This window comes from Pelophylax lessonae (assembly GCF_965119305.1).
Source record: "Pelophylax lessonae genome assembly, chromosome: 4".
NCBI classification, from domain to species: domain Eukaryota; kingdom Metazoa; phylum Chordata; class Amphibia; order Anura; family Ranidae; genus Pelophylax; species Pelophylax lessonae.
The window spans coordinates 254251989-254277110 of record NC_138771.1 but is presented as its reverse complement, the minus strand read 5'-3'; the positions used below and the strand labels follow the sequence as shown (position 1 = coordinate 254277110).

The 25122-nt window shown below is 48.5% G+C and overlaps 1 protein-coding gene across 1 annotated transcript in view; it reads left to right on the top strand.

Annotated features, from left to right (window-relative positions):
• The window catches only part of FANCA (FA complementation group A), a gene marked incomplete at its 3' end in the record, with an annotated part of 185566 nt that overhangs the window by 32449 nt on the left and 127995 nt on the right, over positions 1 to 25122 (top strand). The window contains exons 12-14 of the mRNA XM_082257122.1: positions 2085 to 2161; positions 3813 to 3954; positions 13435 to 13568. Coding sequence (XP_082113248.1) covers positions 2085 to 2161; positions 3813 to 3954; positions 13435 to 13568 — 353 coding nt within the window. The remainder of the gene's footprint in view (positions 1 to 2084; positions 2162 to 3812; positions 3955 to 13434; positions 13569 to 25122) is intronic.

The following is a 25122-nucleotide window of genomic DNA, read 5'->3' as shown; positions in this document are numbered from 1 at the left end:
GAAGAGTTAGAATTAACCACTTGCCGACCGCTCACTCAAGCTCTACTGCGGCAAAGTGGTAAGTTCCCGTCCAGCGACGTAGACCTACGTCGCTGGACTCCTCCCCTTGTGGGTGGCGCGCGTGCGCCGCCGGAGGCTCGCTCCTGCTGTATTCATTAACAGCGGGAGTCGGGCCAGGGGAGGAGCGGCAGTGATCACCGCCGCTCTTCCCCGATCGTCAGGGAATCGAGTTTGGAGATCCGCCCGCTTGTGTAAACAGGCATCCATTAACCCCTCCCTCTCCAATAAAAATTAACCCCTTCCCTGCCAGTGTCATTTTTACAGTAACAGTGCATATTTATAGCACTGATTACTGTAGTTATGTCACTGGTACCCCCAAAAGTGTCAAAAATGTCAGTCAAGGGTCCGATCTGTCCGCCGCAATGTCACAGTCCCGCAAAAGAAATCGCAGATCGCCACCATTTCTCGCTAAAAAAAAACACCAGAAATGACAGAAATCTTTCCCTTAGTTAGTAAACGCAATAACTTTTGCGCAAACCAATCAAAATACGCTTATTGTGATTTTTTTTTTACCAAACATAGGTAGCAGAAAATAAATTGGCCAAAAATGTAAAAAAATTTTGATTTTTTAATTTTTTTTGTGGGAATTTCATATAAAAAAATTTGAAAAATATTGTTATTTTTTCAAAATTTACTCTCTTTTTTTGTTTATAGCGCAAAAAGTAAAAATCGCACAGGTGATCAAATACCACCCAAAGAAAGCTCTGTCTGTGGGAAAAAAATTACGTAAATTTCGTTTGGGTACGGCGTCGTACGACCGCGCAGTTGTCAGTTAAATTCGCACAGTGCCGAATCGCAAAAAGTGGCCTGGATGTAAGACCGCAAAATCCTCCGGTGGTAAAGTGGTTAAACTGTATATAAATCCCAAACACTTTTTTTTAGTTTTATAGGTAGGGGTTAAACCTCCTAATGGGTTATTTTTTGCTCTCCGTGTCCTGCGGGGAAGATTTGCCTTTACTTCCTGTCTTGAAGCAACAGCAAATGAGAGGAAATCCCCCCAAAATGAGAGGAATTCTCAAGTTAGTTGCCGTCAGAACACTTGTCCCCATTGGACAATCTTCCCTCACATTTTTGTTCTTATGACTACTCTAAAATTTAGGATTTTTTTCTATTTTTTGTCTTGCTGACTATGGCCACCAGAACCAATAGAGGGTTGAATCTCTCTAGTGGGGACATTGACTTCAGTAAAAATGTACCCCTCTCCACCCTTTTTGCGTTCAACCCAGCAGGCTGAATGAATAAAAAAATCTGACAGCTCAGGTCGGACCCGCTGTACTGGCAATCTGATGTTAGTACAGCAAGTCTCCTGCTGTTCTGTTGTGTTCCCTACCATGCTCCATTGGCTGAGAACGTGGATAAGGAGCCGGTAATTCGCCCTTTCGACAGAAACCGACCAAAAGGCTTCTGTGGGATCAGCTGTAGTACACATGGACCGAAGGTGGACCGGTTTCTATTGAACCAGCTGATGCGGGCACGCTCCTGAGTTCCATGGCTGCATCCATTGACACAGAAAGCAGAACTCGGCCCCCACCCCCCCACTCCCTAGTCGCTGCTTTTGAATGATAGCAGTGGGAGGTCAATCTGTCCAATGAGGAGATCAATAGCGGCTGAAGCCGCTGCACTCATGCACATTGCTGGATCGGATTGCGCTCTGAAAAAAAGGAGGGGGGGTGTCTTGGAGCTGCAGCACAGAACGTTTTTCACCTTAATGCTTAGAATGCAAAACCTTAAGGCTTTCCAACCACTTTAAAGTGAAGACTACATTTTTAGACTTCTCTTCCTCTTCATACCTGGTGATCCTATGAATAGCACACTTCCTTTCCCTTGTCTTCTGCTAAAAAATATATATATATATATATATAATGTTTGGGAGTACTAAGTAATTTGCTAGCAAAAAATACAGATTTTTATTTGTAACAACAAAAATCAGAAAAAGGCCTGCCCCTTAAGTGGCAAACGGGCATTAGATTTAATGTCATATATTTCTTTATATTGGCTGTTAAATTAGATTTTTTTCCCCATAGTTTCTGACGCCATTCGATTTCAGGGGAACTGGAGCTTTGTAAAGACATGTCCACTGCTGATGGATTTGTTTCGCAAGGTATGTAAGGCAGTAAGAATATTGACAACACCAGCTAAATGCTTTTGCCGTAGATACCATTGCTTAGTTATACTGGGGGGGGGGGGGGGGGGCAGCAGTCACATGACCAGAAGCATAGGCATTGGCCACATCATCTCTGGCAATAAAGAGCATGAGTTAATTGGTGGTTATGATCTAATTGTGCATTACCAGGGGTGGAATCCTGGATGCATAGGAAAAGGATTGTGCCACATCCTAATGGATAATCTAGGAACTAAGTGTGAAAATATGGACTTTATAGGCACGTGTATAAAAAAATATCATAGTTTATTGATACAAAAAAGGAAGACCTACAATATTTAAAACCAACAAGAAAGGTCATGAATGGTTACATGATCATAATATAAAACCATAAACCCTAATATTGACTACGGTCATAAAGGCAAATCCCCTAAGGGGACAATCATAAATACCAGAGACCCCTCCCGGGATATTGGTGTGGCTGTAATTCTGTACTGTAGTAGTCAGAGTGTTAGCTCAACATGTTTCATGATGCCGCTTCATCAGGAGCACATCTTATCACTATAAGTAAAGAAAAATGTAATTAGAATACCACGACAAAATACAGAATAAAGATTGATAAATGACAGAAGCATCTGTAGTGCTGTAGCAGACTGAGATTTTGCAAGCGAAGTAGCTGGCTATTGGCAATAACGTACTTGTGGGTCTGTTTTCACATACCGGTATTTTAGACAGTCAATAGTCATCAGGCTTTCTAGACTAAGTTTTGGTTAAGAGAGCTGCGGAGCACATTTAAGGTCAAGCATTGCCTGTGCGCTTGCCCTGTCTATGAAGACCCACTTGGTAAGTATTGACCGAGCAGTACACTGATGTTCCTAGTGAATGACTTTGCAGGGGGATGTTTCGGCACAAGCCTGATCACTGGAGGACAGGCAGGCTGTTCTCCCATCACAGCCAAAAAAATGACCACACTGGGATGGATGAGCTTTGATACCTAGCGTAGTCAGTTTGTAATAGGAAAGCAAAGGGACTGTCAGGAACACCAGGGATTTCACACAAAGGAAGCGATACAGAGAACAGGAGACTTCTTCATACCAGTACATGGTACAGCAGACACATATCAGAGGGGGGGGGGGGGGGGAGAACAGGAGATTTCTTCATTCCAGTATATGGTACAGCAGATACATATTCGGGGGGGGGGGGGGAGAGAACAGGAGACTTCCACATACCAGTATATGGTACAGCAGACACACATGGGGAGGAGGAGAGAACAGGAGACTTCTTGTACCAGTATATGGTACAGCAGACACATATTGGAGGGGGCGGGGTGAGAGAACAGGATACTTCTTCATACCAGTACATGGTACAGCAGACACATATTGGGAGGGGGGAGAGAGAACAGGAGACTTCCTCATACCAGTACATGGTACAGCAGACACATATCGGGAGGGGGAGAGAGAACAGGAGACTTCCTCATACCAGTACATGGTACAGCAGACACATATCGGGAGGGGGGGGGAGAACAGGAGACTTCCTCATACCAGTACATGATACAGCAGACACATATCAGAATTATGAAATGTTGGGGGAACATATTCTTTAAGTTTGCATTTGCAAAATACAAATCTAGCTGTTCTTTGCTCCTCTCTAGTTATTTGTGCTACTGAATGCTGAGAAGCTGACGTCACATGTACAGAACATTTTGGATACCCAGGAGGTCAATTGGTATCATGTTCTATCATTTTTTTCCTGCCTTGTCGTCTGTCAGTCTGAAGCTCAGCATCTGGTAAAAGGTGATCTCATGTTTACCCTCCTCCATTTCATTATTATGGTTCTTACTGTATTTTTGTTTTTTTTTTCTCTCATATTTTACGCCTTTTATTACCTCCATATGAAAGGGGTATCTTTTGCTTGATGAGCAAGTTCCTCCATTTCTGCAGTTTTTTTTGTTTTTTTTTAAACATTTAACCACTTAAAGGGTAACTCCACTTTCGCGAGGAAAAAAAATAGCAAATAAAGAAAAAAAACAATATAGCGTATACAATTGTGACACAAATTATATTGTAATTGAATGTTATTAAAAATTACCTTTCTATTTTGTACCTATACCTGTCCCTGTACCTGTCCCTGTACGTCGGCTTGAAGAAGTGGTTGTAGCGGGAGGATCTGCAGCTTCAGACGTCAACTCGGTACCGTTTTTTAGAGCCGGCAGTCAGCTTTCTGGAGATAACTGATGTGGTTAAGCAGCTGTGAGGACCCCCCCCCCTGCGGCTCTGCCCAGGTCTCTTGTTCCACTGGGAGACCCGAGCAACCAGCCAGCATGTCCACTGGCTGGTTGGAGTCCTGAACTAAACTGGATTCGGCTTTGATCGGGTCTCCGATCATGTAACCCAGAAGCGATGCCGCTTCCGGTTTGCTCGGCTGCCAATGGCGCTGATTTTAAGAAAGTGTCAGTATTCAAAAATGCAGATTTTGGCATTTTGAATACTTTGAAGTGCAGTGGAGGGGTTTGGTGTCTTTTAGACCCCCGAACCCTCCATAAAGATTATAAAGTGTGTAAAATTGAGTACTTTATTGAGAGAAAATGAACATGTAAAACATCAAAAAACAGCAAAAACAGCAGAAAATAGCAAAAAATGTAATTGGCAAAGTGCTCAAAGACATTCAGGTAAAACCATGTGAAAAGGGGTCATATCTCTCAAAGAACACTGAGATTGCCACTGGGGCTCGACCCCACCAACACACTTGCAAAATGATGGTGTAAGGTCTGCCACTGGATCTATAGAAGGGCCAGATATAGTATAGGCTCCAAAAAGACTCCCGGTGGGTGATGAAGACTCCACAATGTATCTGGTGGCAAAAATGAAGAGGTGAAATAAGGCGGGCTTCAGGGCACGGGGAGCCCACACAAAGGTACTCCTAGGGCTAATATCACTCCTACGGTGAGCAAATAGTGCGGATTAAAGGCTCAACCACCAATGACTCTGGCATATGGGCATTTAGTTCCACTTATGGCTCCTCCGCTGGTGTGTAATCCTGTGAAAGCAATAATAGCAGGAGCACAGCAAAAGCACAGCAGATATGTCATGAATCCAGCAAAGCAAGGAGGCAGCAGGTAAAAGACAGCAACATAGATGCAAGTAGCTAACATATATGTAAGCCTCTTCAAATCCAAGTCCCTGTCCGGTCAGTGCATCAGAAGTTTGGACATCACCTCTAGCAATGGATATGCATAAGAGTCCAAAGGGAGTGGTGAATATTGTTGCTATAACAATTGATCAATAGTTGCTCAAGACTCAGGTGCTGGGACATGGAGTGAATATGACAAGCAGCTGGAAATAGTATAGCAATTAGTGCTGTAGCAGACTGAGATTTTGCAAGCGAAGTAGCTGGCTATTGGCAATAACGTACTTGTGGGTCTGTTTTCACATACCGGTATTTCAGACAGTCAATAGTCATCAGGCATCGATCTAGCGATGGTTTCAGGTCAGCTTACAAATGGTGGAGAGAAGCCAGAATGTCCGCCAAAGATGTGGGAGCTTGCCGCAGTCACCGTGGGTTTGGCGCCAATAAGCCGGCGTCAGCTGGAGTATTCCGCGGTTGCAGTGTGAAGGTCCGGGTAGTGGGCGGAGCCGGTGGCGTGGCAGTGTCTGACGTCGACGCGTGACGCAGCACGCTTCTTCAGGACTTCTTTTTATCTCTTTTTGCCTTATCTATGCCCTAGTTGCTTTGCTCACAGGTCATATACCGTTGGGTACCAGAGTGGTGTATCAAAATTTATATGTATCACATCCTCATACCCCTGGATTTGGGGTCTCGAGTTGATTTACTGGTGTTCCTTCTGTTCTCCTCCCCTTCCCTTGGTATTGTTACCTCCATAATGAGTACCTGTTACTGCCTATTACTGTCACATTCCCCCCCATCCCTCCATAAAGAGTACCTGTCACTCCTATTACTGTCACATTCCCCCGATCCCTCCATAAAGAGTACCTGTCACTGCCTATTACTATCACATTCCTCCCTTATCCCTCCATAAAGAGTACCTGTCACTCCTATTACTGTCACATTCCCCCCGATCCCTCCATAAAGAGTGCCTGTCACTCCTAATTACTGTCACATTCCCCCCAATCCCTCCATAAAGAGTACCTGTCACTGCTATTACTGTCACATCCCCCCGATCCCTCCATAAAGAGTACCTGTCACTGCCTATTACTGTCACATTCCCCCCGATCCCTCCATAAAGAGTACCTGTCACTCCTATTACTGTCACATTCCTCCCCGATCCCTCCATAAAGAGTACCTGTCACTCCTATTACTGTCACATTCCCCCCCGATCCCTCCATAAAGAGTACCTGTCACTGCTATTACTGTCACATTCCCCCCCCCCCGATCCCTCCATAAAGAGTACCTGTCACTGCCTATTACTGTCACATTCCCCCCGATCCCTCCATAAAGAGTACCTGTCACTGCTATTACTGTCAAATTTCTCCCCGATCCCTCCATAAAGAGTACCTGTCACTGCTATTACTGTCACATTCCCCCCCGATCCCTCCATAAAGAGTACCTGTCACTGCCTATTACTGTCACAAGGGATGTTTACAATGTTTAAAAGTGATCAGGTTTTTTTTTTTTTTAAATAGTGTTTAAAATAAAATAAAAAAATACTTCCGGTTCCGGCGCCGAATGCGGTAGACGCTTGCCTCATCGGCTCCCGCGGTCGGCCTCAAATACCTGCTTATAAATCCTGCCAGACCGTCCATCCAGGGTGCACACCGGCTCCTATACCATCGGGCATCCCCCAGGTACCTTGACGGTGCCGCTATGGACAAATTTCTTGAAAAAGGCGGCCCGCGCATCCCGCCGGGTCCGCCGCAAATCGAGGCCCCGGTCTCGGCCTTCCCCGCGTCTGCGGCGGACATCTCCCAAATGGACACGGCGGCTCCTCCATCACACACAGTACCTTCCTTGGGGGACCCCCAGTCAGATCGCATTGCCCAGACTGTGGTGGCCCTTCTCTCCCCCACCATATCGGCAGCAGTCCAAGCGGCGGTAGCTGAAGGCATGCAGGACATAAAAAAACAGCTAACAGCGCACTCAAACAGGCTGCTTGAAGTGGAGAACCGTGTAGCCAGCATGGAAGAGGAGATTTACAGCTCACATAGTTTTGAGCAAGCCCAGGACAAGACTAACCAGTTCTTAATGCAAAAAGTGGAGGACTTGGAGAATAGGGCGCGTAGGAGTAACCTCCGCTTTATTGGGATACCGGAATCTATGCCACCATCATCCATCCCAGACCTCTGCTCCAAACGGATCCCGGAGGCTTTGGGTCTGCAGGGCATCTGTGTTGTCGAAAGGGCCCACCGCATGGGGATTCACTCATCTGATCGCCCCTCGCCGCGTCCGATCATAGCCAAATACTTGAATTACGCCGACAAATCCGCGATCCTTCAAAAATTCAGGCAATCCAAATCTCTCCAGATCGATGGCGCAAAAGTCCTGATTTTTGCGGATTACTCAGTGGAAGTAGCTAAGAAGAGAAAAGCTTTTCAAACGGTATGCTCAAAGCTGCATCAAGCTCAAATCAAATTTACATTGGCATACCCGGCGACACTTCGGCTGCGTGCACCCTCAGGCGAACAACTTTCTTTCCAGGACCCAGCGGATGCGGAAGCTTTTGCCCGTTCTCTCCAGGCGGACGGGTCGGACCTCCTTTCGGCTAAAACCTCCTCAGCCCAACGCTCCCTGGACCCGAGGAGTCCATGCAAGGAGCCTCCCAAGAGGCAAAAATACTCTGACGTTGTCAGCGGCAACCGATTCCTCCCTCACCGCTGAAGTGTTTTGGACTTATGACTGAGTCTCTCTCCTTTACTGAGGTCGTTTAGTTGGGATCATGTAAAGTATTGGTTCTTACACTGTAATTTTTTTTTTTTTGCTGACTTTTGTCTCCCCAAGTTTTAATTTGGGGGCCTTTTAAAGATCCCTCCCTCGGCTTCATCCTTACTGTTTTCTTTTTATGCACTGTTGCGTTTAATTACTGTTTTATTTGCCTTATGTCAGGTGGATTGTAAGGTTTATGTGACGTTCCTAACAAAGTGTACTGCCACTTTAAATGCTGCAAGGTGTCTGCATCGGGCACTCGTTCCCTCCCCCTCTCAGGGGTCGGGTACTGGGGGCCTTTCACCCTCTCCGCTCCCCCCCTCTTATAGAGGCACCTTGGGACGGGATGGTCGAAGGCCCGCTTGGGTCCGCACCAAGGGTCTCACCGACGGCCACACTTGCAGCATTCGGAAAAAAGTGAGGTCCATGTTGTACTTTTCTCTGTTCTCCCACCTATTTATCCCCTCCCTCCTCCTTACTACCTCTCCTATTGTTCTTCTCCTACTCCCTTTGCTCCTGGTTCCACGGTTGGAATCGGCCATTCCCAGGTATAACTTTTTACACCCACCTACAGCACATGGTCTAGTCTTCATCTCTTTTCCTGCTAGATCTACTTGTCAAGACATACTTCTTACACTACTGTATATCTCCCCCCCTGACCCTCCATGAGGATTCTCTCTTGGAATGTTAGAGGTCTGCGTTCCCCCCACAAGCGGATGAAGGTTTTGAGACACCTTAAGAGGCTCAAGGCCGACATTGCCTTGTTGCAGGAGTCCCATCTATCCTCCGGTGACTTTTTCCGGATGCAGAGGGTATGGGTGGGTACGGTGGTGGGTTCAGCCGCCCCTGGTCGTAAAGCGGGAGTGTTGATCCTGATCCATAAGCGGCTCTCCTGTGACGTCCTTTCCCTCTCGTCTGACACCGATGGACGCTATGTTTCCGCTCACTTAAAGATAAATGATAGGGAAATAGTGCTCACTAACGTATATGCTCCCAATATTCCAGACAAACTCTTCTACAGAAATCTCTCCGCTCATCTTCTCAAATACCCCCATGTTCCACACCTTATAGGTGGCGACTTCAACTCTCTCATGGACCCCCTTTTAGACAAGTCCGTAATGCTACCCAAACGCTCTCGCTCGACACCTCCGACCCTAGGCCCGCTGGCGCAAGTGATGGAATCCCTCCATTTTACAGACGTATGGCGTCTGCACCATCCTGCTGACAGGGATTTTACGTTTTACTCACATCCCCACAACGTGTTTACCAGGATAGACTATTTTTTCGCCTCGGCCAATGCTCTTCATAGGATTGAGGACCCAGATATTCATGACCTTGTTATCTCTGACCATGCCCCCATCTCCCTGACACTAGACCCCCCTGACAAACAGGCGGACTCTACTCTTTGGCGCTTTCCGGGGTTCCTCCATAACGACTCTCACTTCCAGGCATACTTGGCTAAGGCGTGGGGGGAATATGCAGAGGCCAATGTCCTGCACGTTTCGCAGCCAAATTTGTTCTGGGAGGCGGGCAAGGCATACCTCCGTGGCAAAATTATATCCTATGCATCGGCATTTAGAAAAAACGCTTCTAAAAGCTATCGTCGGGCAAGTGACCGGCTCAGGCTGGCCCAGCGTCTGTTGTTGACCGCAGATTCCCCTGCACATCGTCAAGAATGGACATTAGCCAAGCAGGCCTTTGATACGTGGGCGGATAACTTGGAAAACATTAAACGCGCTCGTTTCACGGCCATGATGCACAAATATGGCAATAAGGCCGGTAAGCTTTTGGCTAGGCTATGCGGGGCGCCCTATAAACCCACACATATTGCTTCCCTTCGTGACTCCTCGGGCATCACTGTATCCACCCCCGCGGAGGTAAAAAAGACTATGAGGGACTTTTATGCTTCCCTGTACTCCCCAGATCAGTTTGATGACCGACAAGCCCGTTTTTTTTTGGAAAATGTTACTCTTCCAAATATCTCTCCGGCACAATTAGAAGTGTTAAACGCCCCAGTGACTCTTCAGGAGATCCACGACACGGTTAAACTCCTCTCCACGAACAAAGCCCCAGGCCCAGATGGCCTTACCGGGGAATTTTATAAAACTTCTATTGAGGTTATTGGCCCCACCCTACTAGAGGTCTACTCTACCCTATGGACCGGAGGTTCCTACCCTCCCACGGGAAATCAGGCCATAATAAAGTTATTGGCAAAAAAAGGAAAAGATCCTTTGGAGCCAGGGTCTTACCGGCCAATTTCCCTGCTAAACCTGGATGTCAAAATCCTGTCCAAAATTCTGGCTTCCCGTTTGGCCCAAGTTATGCCGTCCCTGATACACCCAGCTCAATCAGGATTTACCAAGGGGAGAGCGGCCGCCTCCAACATCCGCAAGGTTCTTTTGGCATTGGAGCAGGCCAGGGTCTCCTCGGGGGGGGACCTGGCTATCATCACCCTGGACGCGGAGAAGGCTTTTGACAATGTGAACTTTGATTGGTTATCCATGGTTTTGGCCTCGTTTGGCTTCTCGGGACCGTTCACTCACATTGTCAAAGCTATGTATGCCTCTCCTGCGGCCCGGCTGTGGGTGGCCGGGTCCCTCACCGAGGAGTTCCGCTTGTTCAAGGGTACGAGACAGGGATGTCCCCTGTCTCCTCTGCTCTTCAATCTGGCATTGGAACCCCTGTCCAGGTTCTTGTTGGACAAGGCGCCGCTCCATGGTATTATGATTGGTTCAAGTGAGCTACGTTTGTCTCTCTTTGCGGACGATGTGCTGATTTTTACCAGGAACCCCCTCTCCGATATGCGTACCATCGTTTCTATTTTTGATAGATTTAAACTTTGTTCGGGGCTACGGATAAACTACGTTAAAAGTGAGATCCTCCCCCTAGGTAACATGCCCCCTCCCGACTGGGCAGCCTCCTCTCCCTTCACTGTCGCTCACTCGCACATAACGTATCTAGGTATTAGAGTAGGCAAACTCCCATCTTCTATATATACCTTGAACTATCCTCCTCTTTTCCAAAAGATTTCTCGTGAACTGGACAGTTGGATGGATCTGCCTCTCTCGCTCCTGGGGCGATGCCACTTGGTGAAAATGGTCAGCTTCGCAAGGTTACTGTACCCGTTGCAAACACTCCCCTTGTTGTTAAAACATAAAGATATCAAACTGCTGAACACCAGCATATCTAAATTTGTATGGCAAAGCAAAAGACCCCGTATATCCTTTAACAAACTCTGTCTTCCCAGGAGCGAGGGTGGTGCTAGTCTTCCTGATATCAGGTTATACAATTGGTCTTGCCTTCTTAGAATATCCCTGGATTGGCTCTCGGAGTCATCTCACTATTCAAATGTTGGATTGGAGTCGCAGATGTCCTCTCCCTTTTCACTGGCAGCTCTCCTGCATGTTAAATGGAAATCTATGCCTCCAGCACTTCAACACAATGTGCTTTTACGGGACACAGTGATTGCCTGGAGGGAATCCAGGAAACGTTTGAAGCTCTCCCCCTTTATGTCCAAGTACTTACCAATTCAGGGCAACCCCGCCTTTATCCCAGGAATACAGTCGGACTACTTTACATTATGGCAAAGGAAAGGCCTGCTAAAGTTTGCGGATCTCTGTGACCAAGCTACCGGTAAACCCCGTTTAATACAAGAAGTCCTGGACACTTACAACCTACCTGCCTCACATTTTTTTCCTATACTGCAATGCCAAAGCTTCATCCGCTCATCCGGTGTCATTCTTGCCAACAGGTTCCGCGATCCTCTGTTAGATCCTATACTGCACTCAGGGACTTATAGCATATCGGACATCTACAAACCTTTCCAGAAGCTTACGTCCATTCACCACGCTAGCTCCTCAGCGGCCAACTGGGCCAGGGACTTTCCACTGGAGGACTTGGTCACAAAACTATTTCAAGGATACAAACACACCCTTCGCCTGACACCCAACGAAACATGGAGGGAAACCCAGTTAAAAATTCTTCACAGAGCGTATATTCCTTTCACGACAACCGGCAATTCTCCCCTTGCACGCCTATGCCCCTATTGTAACACTAACCGTCCATCACTACATCACCGATTTTGGTCCTGCTCCTTTATTTCAGCCTTCTGGGACCAGGTGCTGGCGTTAATACAACGGACCACGCTTCTTCAGCTACCAAAGGACCCTTTATTGCTTATCTTTGGATATTGGGACAAACGTCTACAGATCTGGACTAGCCGCCCTCTCCCCCACCCACGCATCTGGATCCTCACCTGCCTTTTAATAGCTCGCAGGGTTATTCTTGCCAATTGGATTTCTAGCGTGGGCCCATCAGTATCTCAAGTTTACCGCGAACTCCTAAGCCTTATGACTAAAGACCGGCTCAACCTGGACTCCAACCTTCCATCCGCAGCCGATCGCTTCTCAAGCAAATGGCAGGATTTTATAGATTCACAACCCAAAAATGTTAGCGATGCATTGGTAGTAGATGACTTTGTTTACACTGTTCCAGGGCAGTAAATAATGTGCTGTAGCATAGGTGTCTTCTTTTCCACGTCTTTTTACCCCACCCTCACCCCCCCTCGTACCCCTCCCTTTCATTTTCCTGATCCGCATTCTTTTCCTTCCTCCCAATGTCCACCCCCCTAGGATACCACCGCCCCTCAAAGGTACAAGATCCATCCAACTAGGGTTCTAGTGTGACAATTCTATTTGACTTTGTCAGTCTATGTGATGTTCTCCCCCCGGGCCAGAAATGAGCTCCTCCTCTGCTCGGCATCTGGCTCCGAAAAAAGGTTAAAATTTATTGTTCATCGTTATCTCTTGTTGTGATTGTATCGCACTTTGAATTTAATAAAGTTTCTTTAAAAAAAAAAAAAAAAAAAATAAAAAATTTTTGTCAGTTTTTTCAGGCGAATCCGATCAGGCCACTCATTGACCTCTATAGGGAGGCTGATGTCACCTGCCTGGCACCCGATCCAAAAAGATCTGCTGAAAACAGACGTATGGCGATACGTTCGCCATTCCTCGAGCGGGTGGGATCGGATGAGGACAGGCTGTCCATTTTCATCCGATCTCTCCATGGAGGAAAGCGGGACTCTGACAGGTCCTTCTCTGCACAGTGAGCGAAGATGGACATGTTATGCGCCTGCTCAGTGGGGATCAACGGAGCGATCCACGCTGAGCAAGCGGAGTCTGTCAAAACTGATTCACCCCGTACGAAAGGGGTCTAAATCTCTGTATTACATGTTTTAAAACTCAAACACGCCTTTTCAGTAAGGCCGAGTCCCATACCCATAGTAATCTATGAGAAAATGGCTTTCCTTGTTCAGACTACAAAAGTGGGTTTGCTTTGAGTAACAGAAAGCGTTTATATGTCCACTTTAGTCACAATTGTTCTTCTTTTTGCTGCAGATCTCCTGAGCTGTCTCCTATCTCAAGCCTTTGAGACCTACGAGTTGGAGTATCTCATCACTGCCTTCCTCATCGCTCGCCAAGCCGCTCTAGAGGGTCCTGCGGCATTTATCTCCTACACAGACTGGTTCAAGGTCAGATTGTTCCCTCAACAGCCATAAAACAGAAATTTGATGTTCAATCTTACCTGGAACCCCTTGTTGTTTTATTGTGTTCCAAATATGTTGTTTGTCCCTACTGACTTTTATAAAGTTTGTTTATGATGTTGATGTCCTCCTATACCCCACCAGCATCCTAAACTTTCTGCTCAAGACACACTGAGGATGAGAGATGGGATAGGCAGGTGTCCCAATACTTTTGGTCATATAGTGTTTTTAGTGTCTGTACATTGGCTTCAGAGCAGAGCATGCTTTCAATTACTTTTAGGCAAAATGTATTATATTGTATTTTCAAGCAGGTTGAGTTATTTCTGACTTGCTGTTGTTTACATTTATGTATGGGGGGGGGGGCATGTGGGCAGTTTAGATGCTGCTGAATAGGACATGCTGTGTTTACCCATAATACAAAGCAAACAAGTCAGTATATTTTTTTTTTGTATAAATTCTTTATATATTGAGGTATGGAGGCATACAATACAGTCAGGAACAATTATGTAGATCAGAACCACATGTTTAGATGAACAGAGACATTAAAGTACACATGTAAACTACATAAATAGCCATGAAAACATTGTTTATCCGATCATGTGAATAATCCGCAATCTAGATTAACAGACACCGCAGATATGAGTCGATCATGCTACCGTTTCTAGAGCCAACTGTGTCATGGAACATAAGAAATGCTGACAGAGTGGTACATCTCTGGGGCAATCCCCATCCCCACCGGCATCTGTAATATGGCCCGTATATGGGAACGAAAAAGAGCAACCCAGGTGGCTGGTGACTACAGCAGCTTCCGGACGGTATTGCAACTGCAGGCATGCCCAGGGGGAAAAGGGGGTAATTTTCATGCCCAGGAGACAGGCTTAACTGAGAGAAAAAGTAAGAAAGAAAAGCGTAGCTTAGAAAGAAAAGGTACGAATAAGAGAGGGGGGAAGGAGGAGGGGAAAGGGAGGGGGGGGAGGGGTAGAGATGGCCGACCAACCGGACCAAGTCCCTTTAGGCCACTAGGTCTTTATAATCCGCAGAAAAAGTGAACTCGTGCCAATAATGCCATTGCTCGAGGAACCAATATCTCGTGCCCCGCTCGGCGGCCACAAAGTCTTCCATCTCATTAATGTATGCTACTTTACATAGCCACTGGCTGGGACTGCTTCCAGAGCAGGGGAATGCAGCTTCTGGCCGCTGTAAGCAGAAGCGGCAAGATCGATTTCCGATAGGACGCCCTCGGGAACTCATGGTGATGCAGAAGGAAAAGGACCGGGTCTAGGGTAAGGGTGTGATCCGTACAGTTTTGAGTAATGCGTAATACTGTCGACCAAAAAGACTGTAAATAGCTGCAGGACCAAAAGATATGGAGAATGGAAAAAAGGAAAAATCCGCGCTTAGGATAATTAATTGGCTGCAGCCTACCTCCTAAATATAACCCTAAGTGTCGGTTCACAACGATCCGACCCGACTTCAGGTGACTAATGCCGTCGCCCGTGCACCGCGACTTCAGCGCGGCTTGCAATGACTTCACATAATAGAAGTCAATGCAAGTCGCTCCGACTTTGCAAAAAAAAGGTGCAGGAACTTTTTTCTAAGTCGGAGCGACTTGAGTCGCTCCTATTAGAACGGTTCCATTGCACAGCACGGTCCGCTACTTGTAAAGTCGGAACAGTGTGAACCGGCAGTAAGGGTATATGTGATGTATGTAAGAGGGAGAGAGAGGTAATGGCGCTGCCTGGGTAAATAAACGCAATGAATCTGAGTGAATAAAGTGTCAAATGTGAAAGTTGTTAAAGGATTAGTCAGCAATAATACTGTATAAATGTGCAGATAATAGAAGGTAAAAGAGCACTTTTCTCTTACGTCCTCCGACAGTCGCCGCCACTTCATATTCATCACTAATGGGGTTATTGACCTTTGCTCCGCAGGAGTAGCTAGGCAACAAAATTTGTTAATATCAAAGCTTTTAGCATATCCCACCCCTAGGGGGTGGTCCCCTCAGTCAATACCTCCCTGCTTCCTGCATTCCCAACTCAGTTTCTAATGCCTAGCTTAGGAGTAGGCTGGCTGTTCCTGTGCTGGGGCTCTCAGTCTCAGCTTCTTTTCTCTTTTTGATTTTATTTTGAGTCTTTTTCTCTGTCTTTTACTTAGCTGTTATTTTTCAGCATTAGTTAGCTTCTTCGGATGAAGATGATCGTGCGGAGCTGGGTCTCGGACTGGCCACCCTGGTTCCCAGGGTTCAGGGCCAGGGGCTTCCCAGCCTGCCATCGAGCGTTCAGCTCAGGTTTCCCTGGCATATTGAACGACCCATCCCTGTTTGCTGCAGGGATGCTATCTGTGAGGTGGCTACCTCACTGGACGCCATTGCGATTTCGCATCGCAGTTACACTGCGTCCTGGCTGCGACACTCCCTGTCCTCAGTGCAGCGGTTTGGTCGCTGGAGCAGGCTCCCCACGCCATCCGGACTGGTAAGTGTAAATCTATGTGGGGACCTGTCTATTTGGGTGTCAGTCTGGGACTGTGTGACCCTGCATGTCTGTGTGAATGCTGAGCTCCCTGTCAGATTCCTGTGTGGAATAGCTGCCTGTCTGTGGGCTGCGAGGGGGGGGGGGGCTCTCCCGCTCTGCTGTGTGAATGCATGAAGCAGTCTGGGCTTAGGCATGCTGTGCGGCGATCGCTGCTGCGACCCGCCATTTTTTTGCGGCAAATGTATGGTGACCGGTCCTGTGTGGTACAGCGCGGCGTTTTGGCGCCAAACGCCGCCATTTTGGCGGCGATCGATCAGGCCACATGTCGGCGCCATTTTCCCTTTGCCTAAGGAGTCCTCAGCCGAGCGGCCATGTTTGTGTAGCCTTGCATAGGCTTTATGGGGCGGTCAGTCTTGCATCACTTCCTTTTGCTCTGGGACAGCGATCGGTGGCAGCAGCCTGTGTTATCTCTCCAGGTTTTTACCTTTCATTTTCCTGTATTCCTTGCCCAGTGTTCTTATCTCTGTGGGGTTCGATCCATGCTGTAGTGTGCGGTGGGCTACGCTCGCCGCGGTCTTAAAGGGACAGTGCTCCTTTTTCCAATTATTGCTGGGGCATGGATTCTCAGGATTGCAAGTTTCCTCCCACCTTGGTGGGGGGCCAAGGGGCTGCTGCATCCCCCGAGGGGGCTGATATGGCTACTATTGTGGGGAACTTGGCTGCTCAGGTGCAGATGCTGGTGGCTGATCGATCCACCAAACGGCCCAGAGTGTCTATTTCCTCTGATTCAGAGGGCGATGGGGCTGCTATGGCTGGAGTACCCTTCTCAGGGTCTCACTCATCTCTAGACCTTGTGGGGTCTGAGGGGGAGGCTGAGGTAGAGGGGGTTGATAATTCTCCCCCTGGCTCGTCTGAAGAGCTTGCACTCATGGATGAGTTGGTTGCTTCTATCAAGCAAACGCTGTATTTGCAGGATGAACCATGTTCTCCTGTTTTGATGTCCTCTTATGGGACGCAAAGGAAGCGCAAAACATCGCAGGTTTTTCCTTGTTCTACGGAATTTCAGCGCGCGGTTGATGAACAATGGCGCAATTTAAAGAAGCCTTTTGCTGTGCCGAGTAGGTTCAAACTGCGTTATCCATTTACACCCACCACTGATGAGCGTTGGTGTGTGCCGCCTCAGGTGGATCACGCGGTGGCGATTTTGAATAAATCCACTGCGATCCCTGCTGAGGATACCCCGGTGTTCCGGGACCCGACGGACAGGAGGCTGGAGTCTCTGGCCCATCATGCTTATACGGTTGCTGGTTCTATGCTGAAGCCTATTTTTGCTTCCATTATGGCAGCCTAGGCTATTGCGGATTGGACGCAGGTGCTCAGGCGCACCCTGGTGGCTGACTCTGCCCCGCCGACAACTTTGGCTATGGTGGATCAAATTCATCAGGGTGTCATGTATTTGTGTGATGCGGACTTGGATTTAGTCCCTTTTGCTGCACGCCTCTCAAGTGTGGCGGTGTTGAACCGTCGCCTGATATGGCTGAAATGTTGGTCTGTTGACCAATCTTCTCGCAAGACTTTAGCTAATTTGCCCTACGCGGGATCTCGCCTTTTTGGCGACTCTTTGGATACTCTGATAAAAGGAATTTCTGGGGGTAAGAGCACTCTCTTGCCCCAAACTCACAAGAATAAGTTTGTTCGTGGTAAGAAGAATACCTCGTTTAGACCCTCTCAGGGGTCCTTTCGTGCCTTTCGGTCGCACTATAAGGGCAAGCCCTTCAAGGGCCAAGGCTCCCAGAAGAAGCCGTGGACAGGTAAGCAGAAGTCCGGCCAGTCCGGGTCCGCTGCCCATAACAATACGGCCTGAAGGGACGCCCTCACCCAGTTCTGGGGTGGGGGGACGTTTGCTCGGTTTTCTTCAACCCTGGCTGGACTGCATTTGGGACAGGTGGGTTCAGGAAATCGTTCGATCTGGATACAAGATCGAGTTTCTCTCTCGGCCGGAGGGCAGATTTTTCCCCTCAAACCTTCAGCTGTCTCCGGAGCGCTTGCAGGATCTGCACCTGGCGGTGTGGGACCTGCGGGCCCAGGGAGTGGTGGTTCCGGTGCCTCATCGGGACAGATTTCGGGGGTTCTATTCCAATCTGTTCACTGTGCCCAGAAAGGAGGGCAAGGTACGTCCGATTCTGGACTTGAAAGCTCTGAACCACTTTGTGCGGGTTCGCAAGTTTCGCATGGAATCCCTGCGCTCGGTGGTGGCTGCCCTGGTTCCGGGGGAATTCATGGCCTCCATCGATTTGAAGGATGCGTATCTTCACATTCCAGTTTTCGAGGGTCACCAGAGGTACCTTCGATTCGCCATTGCGGAGGATCACTACCAATTCGTGGCGTTACCCTTCGGTCTCGCTTCGGCTCCGGGGGTTTTCACCAAGGTGCTTGCGCCGGTCCTGGCTTTATTGAGAGCCCAGGGCATCTCTGTCTTGGGGTATCTGGACGATATCTTGATTCGGTCTGCGACCAGTCAGGGCCTGGTGAACGACCTGTCCATCACAATGCAGACTCTGCAGGAGTTCGGTTGGACGATAAATTTACCAAAGTCAACGTTGTGTCCGTCAGTTCGTCTTCACTACCTGGGGATGATACTGGACTCTGTTCAAGCGAAGGTCTTCCTGCCGGAAGACAAGCTCCGGACACTTCAGAACGAAGTCAGGTCCCTCAGGGACAATCAGTGCTCGTCACTCCGGACGTGTATGAGGTGTCTGGGATTGATGGTCTCGGCTTTCGAGGCGATTCCCTTCGCCCAGTTTCACACGCGGGATCTTCAGGCGGAGGTCCTGGCCATGTGGGACGGGCGTCCGCAATCTCTGGACCTGCGGATTTCGTTGAGCCGCCTCACCCGAAGGGGTCTTTTGTGGTGGCTCCAGTCCCCGGCGGTGTCGGGGGGCAAGTCCTTTCGTCCTTTGTCGTGGACGGTGATCACCACGGATGCCAGTCTGTCGGGCTGGGGTGGTGTCCTGGGCGTTCTGTCCACCCAGGGAACTTGGTCGGAGGAGGAATCGTCCCTTCCGATCAACATTCTGGAATTGCGAGCGATAAATCTCTGTCTTCTGCGTTGGACGGACAGGCTTCAGGGCCGTCCGGTTCGGGTGCAGACGGACAATGCCACTGCGTTGGCCTACATCAACCACCAAGGGGGCACCAGGAGTGTCCGAGCGGCTCGGGAATTAGCCGACATTCTGTCTTGGGCCGAGACGCACGTCCCGGCGAAATCTGCAGTTCACATTCCGGGGGTGGAGAACTGGCAGGCGGATTATCTGAGTCGTATAAAATTAAATAAGTGCGCAGGATCAATAGTGTGAATAGCTGCAACTATCTGAGTCGCCAGACCCTGGACCAGGGAGAATGGTCCCTTCACCCGGATGTCTTCCAGATGTTGTGCGCGAAGTGGGGGTCCCCAGATGTGGACCTGTTCGCGTCTCGTCTAAACTACAAGGTGGGAAGGTTCGTGGCAAGGACGCGCGATCCTCGGGCAGACGCCTCAGACGCGTTAGTGGCGCCCTGGCATCAGTATCGTCTGATGTATGCCTTTCCACCGATTCAGCTGCTGTCGAGGCTCCTTCGCAGGTTGGCCTCGGAACCGCACACAGTGATTCTGGTGGCGCCAGACTGGCCTCGCCGGTCTTGGTACACAGACCTCGTGAACCTGGCGGTCGACGCTCCGTGGCGTCTGCCTCTTCGAGAAGATCTCCTGTCTCAGGGACCGATCTTCCATCCTGCTTTCCTCCAAACTGGAGTGGACCAGCGTTTGGCGTTGGCCATAATTAAGGGTCAGATTTCTGCGCTGGCCGTTCTTTTTCAACGCCCTGTGGCGTCTAATTCTTTGGTTAGCACCTTTGTTCAAAGGGTGCGTCACTTGGCCCCTCCTTGGAGGGACCCTTTACCTCCATGGGACTTGAACCTTGTTCTGTCCGTGTTGCAACATGCTCCCTTTGAGAAGATCAGGGAGATCTCGTTGTCTCTCTTGTCCAAGAAGGTTGCCTTTTTGGTTGCGATCACTTCGGCTCACAGGGTATCGGAGCTGGAGGCCTTGTCCTGCAGCTCTCCCTACTTGGTGATTCACTTGGATAAGGTGGTCTTACGACCTTACCCTTCTTTTCTTCCGAAGAGGATCTCGGATTTTCACCTCAATGAGGACATTGTCTTGCCTTCGCTTTGCGTGAAGCCTAAGCATCCAAGGGAGGTGGCTTTGCATTCCTTGGATGTTGTTCGGGCAATCAGGGTTTACCTGTCATCGTCGAAATCCTTTCGCAAGTCGGATTCTCTTTTTGTTCTTCCAGAGGGTCCTCGGAAGGGCATGGCAGCGTCGGCTGCGACCATCGCCAAATGGATCAGACAGACCATTCTGCAAGCCTATTCTTTGAAGGGGAAGGTTCCCCCTTTCCCTGTGAAGGCGCACTCTACCAGGTCTCTGAGTACGTCTTGGGCCTATCGTCATCAGGCTTCTGTGGCCCAGGTGTGTAAGGCGGCGACTTGGTCGTCAGTTCACACCTTCTCCAAATTCTACAAGGTGGATGTTCAGGCATCGGCGGATGCTTCCTTTGGCCGCAAAGTTCTTAGTGCGGCAGTGCCTTAGGGCCCCTTGTTTTGGGTCCTTGGCTGTTGGGATGTCTTTATCCCTAGGTTACTTGTTTTCCTGGGTTGTTGCTCCTGTTGAGCACGTTTTTTTCCTGTTGCCCAGTTGGTTCTCTTACTTTGGTAAGGTTCCTTTTCTCTGTTGTGGGTTCTGCGTTGCTTTAGGCGCGGCTGCGTTTTTTCCCACCCCTCATGTCTACACTGCTATGGGACGTCTCCATTAGTGATGAATATGAAGTGGCGGCGACTGTCGGAGGACGTGAGAGAAAACGGAATTTTTGTAAAATTCCTTTCTCTGAGTCCTCCAACAGTCGCCGCCCCCGCCCCTCTTTTGGGGTTTGTTTATGTACTCTACTGCTATGCTACTGAAACTGAGTTGGGAATGCAGGAAGCAGGGAGGTATTGACTGAGGGGACCACCCCCTAGGGGTGGGATATGCTAAAAGCTTTGAAATTAACAAATTTTGTTGCCTAGCTACTCCTGCGGAGCAAAAGTCAATAACCCCATTAGTGATGAATATGAAGTGGCGGCGACTGTCGGAGGACTCAGAGAAAGGAATTTTACAGGTAAGATTTTACAAAAATTCCGTTATTTGAATAATTTATAATAAATATGACGGAATAGGTAATGTAAACTAAAGTGGTTTATACCATATGTAGATAGATTGGTGCAGAATATATAATTAACAAAACACACCATAACATATATTCATGAAATAAATAAATATATATATTGAAGTGCCAAAAAGTAATGATCAGTGCTTAAGTGCAGTAGGTGGTATTAACCCATGGTGAATAATACCACAAAGAAAACACACTGTGCAGAAAAATGGAGGTGCAAAGAACCTTATTAATTTAAATAATACCACAGAGGTGAACCTTTATATACAAGTAATGGTAAGGGTATACTAATAAATTGATTCCAGAGAGCTGGTGAAATTGGTGGTGTGATAAATACAATGTGTTATAAATACAGGGACAAACTGCAGTGAAAACAGATCCAGTAAATGGTGCAGAAAAAAACAGTGATTAACACTAAGAATAACTTAAATAAGTGGATAGTCCCAAAAACGTTTCCTGGATCAGAAGGATAGTGATACGTGTGGGAATAAACTAATGAAGTGGCTTAGTGCATAAATAGCCAGGTGCATGTAAAATAATAGTCCATATGGTGAATAATCTTAGGGATCTGAAAATGGAAAATCTTGAGGTGATCCACGGGGGGGGGGGGGGGGGGGATGGGGGTTATGCTGGTGAAGTAGCCTTGGTGCTTTCCAATATTACCCGCACTCACCAGAAATCAGTACCCTACGGGGGTGATGGGCGTAATACTCAAGGGGTAATCACATCAGGGCACAACGATCCTCAATGGATTTCCCAGCTGGATCCACCTCAGGGATATGGGGCAACAATCTCCAGTAAATAATACCCACTCAGAATGGGGGGTGTTTTGTAAGGAGATCCGGACCGTATGGAAGAAACAGAAGCCTCATATAGTGAAGTACTATTAAAACATATCCTTTATTAAATGTAAGAGTGGTACTCACAATACAGAAGTAAAAACGGCATTGATAATCAGTGCAGTCAGCCGAAACAATCCTCTATTGCGGCACACTTCCGGAATGCGGTGCGTTCCAGCCACCGGAAGTGCGTGTCAGTCGAAAGCGGAAATGACATGTGGTGCTTTACGTGTTTTGTCCGATTTTCTCCACTTTGGGTGATCACACACTTGTTTATTACTGTCTTTTATGAAGATGAAGGTGGGATATAGCAGAAATCAGGACTTTTTTAACTGAGTTAAAGGATTGGCTGTGCCATAACTTGCTTTTTGATTTCTCTTATGTCTTCCGACAGTCGCCGCCCATTCACACAGTCTTCACTTATGGGGTATTGACTTCCTCTCCACAGGAGTTTCTAGGCATAAGACTTGTAAAAGAACAATACATCTACATAATCACACCCATGGGGGCTGTCCTTCTAGTCCAATACCCCCCTGCAATAGCCATCCCAATTCAGTTTGTCTTCTACCTAGCTTAGGAGTGGATAGGCTTCCCTGTGCTGAGGCTACAGTCTCAGCCTTCCTTTTTTTTTTCTTTTATGATTTATTTTCCAGAAATGTCGTTTTTTCTTTACATTACTAGCTGTTTGTTTGATCAGCGCTAGTTAGTTGGATCTTCGGATGAAGACGCGTCTGCGGAGCTGGGAATCGGACTGATCGTCCTGGTTATCCAGGACAGAGGGTCAGATGGAATCCCAGCCCGCCATCGAGCTTTTTCGCAGGCTATGTGTTCGCCCTGGCCTCACAAACGACCCATCCCTGTCCTCAGGGATGCAGCCATGTGAGGTGGCTACCTCACTGGACACAGCATAGGTTTGTCCGTGCACTACTAGTGTCCTGCGTTTCTGGCTGGCGGCACTCCACTACCATCTGAGGGTGGGCGGTTTCCCGCTTGATATGAGGCACCCCACGCCATCGGGTACAGGTAAGTACATTCTGTGTGGGGCCTTTTTCTGGGGTCGGCAGTCCTGAGTGTCTGTGGTGTCCCCTATGTCTGTGCGTTTTTGGGCTCCCTGTCCCGGTCCCTGCGGGGGTTTATTCTCTCACAGCAGCGCTGTGTGGGGTTTTGGGGGTCCCTCTCCTGAGGTCACTTTAGGGTGCTTGGAGGTGCAGACACATGCGGCAACCGCTGTGGGGTTAAAAACAGCCGGTCCGCCATTTTAGGTGTGAGCAGCATGTCTGGCTTCATTATGGGCGTTTGTACAGCATGCTATGTAGTGGTTTTGGCGCCTTGCGGCACCATCTTGCGTCTGGCATTTGCTCGTTCAGAGCACATGTCAGCGGCCATCTTGCCGAAGCCTCCCATAGTTTTCCATAGGCATCCATTTTCCCTTGGCCTGCAGCCTGAGTTCAGCCTCCGGCGGGGACATCACTTCCTTCTTTCTCACAGAGCCGACCGAAGGAGCTGGTAACACAATGTGGGGTGCTGTCCTATTGTTCTTTTCTTGTCCTACTTTGTGCAATCTTCCTGGTCACTTTTGTCCCTGCGGGGGGTCTGTGTCTCACGGTCTCTATAGCGGTGCGCTGCAGGGGTCCGCGGCGCTCTTAAAGGGCCAATTCAAAAAAAAAAAAACTTTTTTATTTCTGTTATGGAATCCCAGGACAGCAGATTCCCTCCAGCTTTGGTGGGGGATTCAGGATCCTCTGAATCCTCTACCGTCACTAATTTGGCTGCTGTTGTGGCAACTTTGGTGTCAAAAATGGATGTGCTCCTGTCTGAACGTGCTGCTAGGAAAAGGCCTAGGATTTCCCTTTCTTCTGATTCTGAGTGTGGAATGGTTGCTGTAGGTAGCGTGGCCCTTTCGGGGTCTCGCTCTTCTCAGCACCCGATGGAGTCTGAGGGGGAGGCGGAGGTTGCAGGGGTGGATGACTCCCCCCCCCCCCCCCCCCCCCGGGTAGCCCGAAGAACGCGCAGCTATGGATGAGTTGATCCTAGCAGTAAAGGAAACACTACATTTGGAGGATGAGCCCACTTCTCCGGGCGTTGTGTCCTCTTTTGGTACACACAGGAACCGCAAGACGGCGCAGGTTTTTTCCTTGCCCTGCAGAGTTTCACCATGCGGTGAATGAGCTATGGCGTAATTTAAAACACATTGTGTAACACATTGTTTGTAACTTTCAGCAACGATAAAATAAAAAAAAGATTTAAATTATAAAACACACCTTCTTGGTGCCTAGGAAGTTTCAACTTCTCTACCCTTTTGCGTCTACTACGGCTGCGCGCCGGTGTGTGCCTCCTAAAGTGGATCACACGGTGGCCAGATTGAACAAAGCTACCCTGGTCCCCACCGAGGACTCTCCGGTGTTTAGGGACCCTACTGATAGGAGGCTGGAATCTCTTGCCCGACATTCCTACATGGTGGCGGGTTCCATGCTCAAGCCTATTTTTGCCTCTGTAATGGTGGCTCAGGCTGTGGCGGATTGGACCAAGGTGCTCAAACGCACCCTCGTGGCCGACTCTGCCCCTACCACTACAGTGGAGATGGTGGATCAGATTTATCACTGGGTCATGTATTTGTGCGATGCGGCTCTAAATGAGGCTCCTTTGGCGATACGCCTATCCAGTGTCGCTGTGATTAACCGTCGCTTAATCTGGTTGAAAAGCTGGTCGGCTGACCAAAAATCCAGGAAGACGGTGGCTGACATCCCCTATGCGGGGTCTCGCCTTTTTGGGGACTCCTCGGATGAATCGGTTAAAGGAGTCAAAGGGGGTAAGAGCACTTTGCTACCCCAGAACCCTAAGGGGAAATTTTCCCGCGGTAAGCGGGCCCCCTCCTTTAAACCTACTCAAGGGTCCTTTCGTGCCTTCAAGGCACAGAACAAGGGAAAACCCTTCAGGGGCCAAGGTAGCCAGAAAAAGCCCTGGCTCGGCAAACAGAAATCCG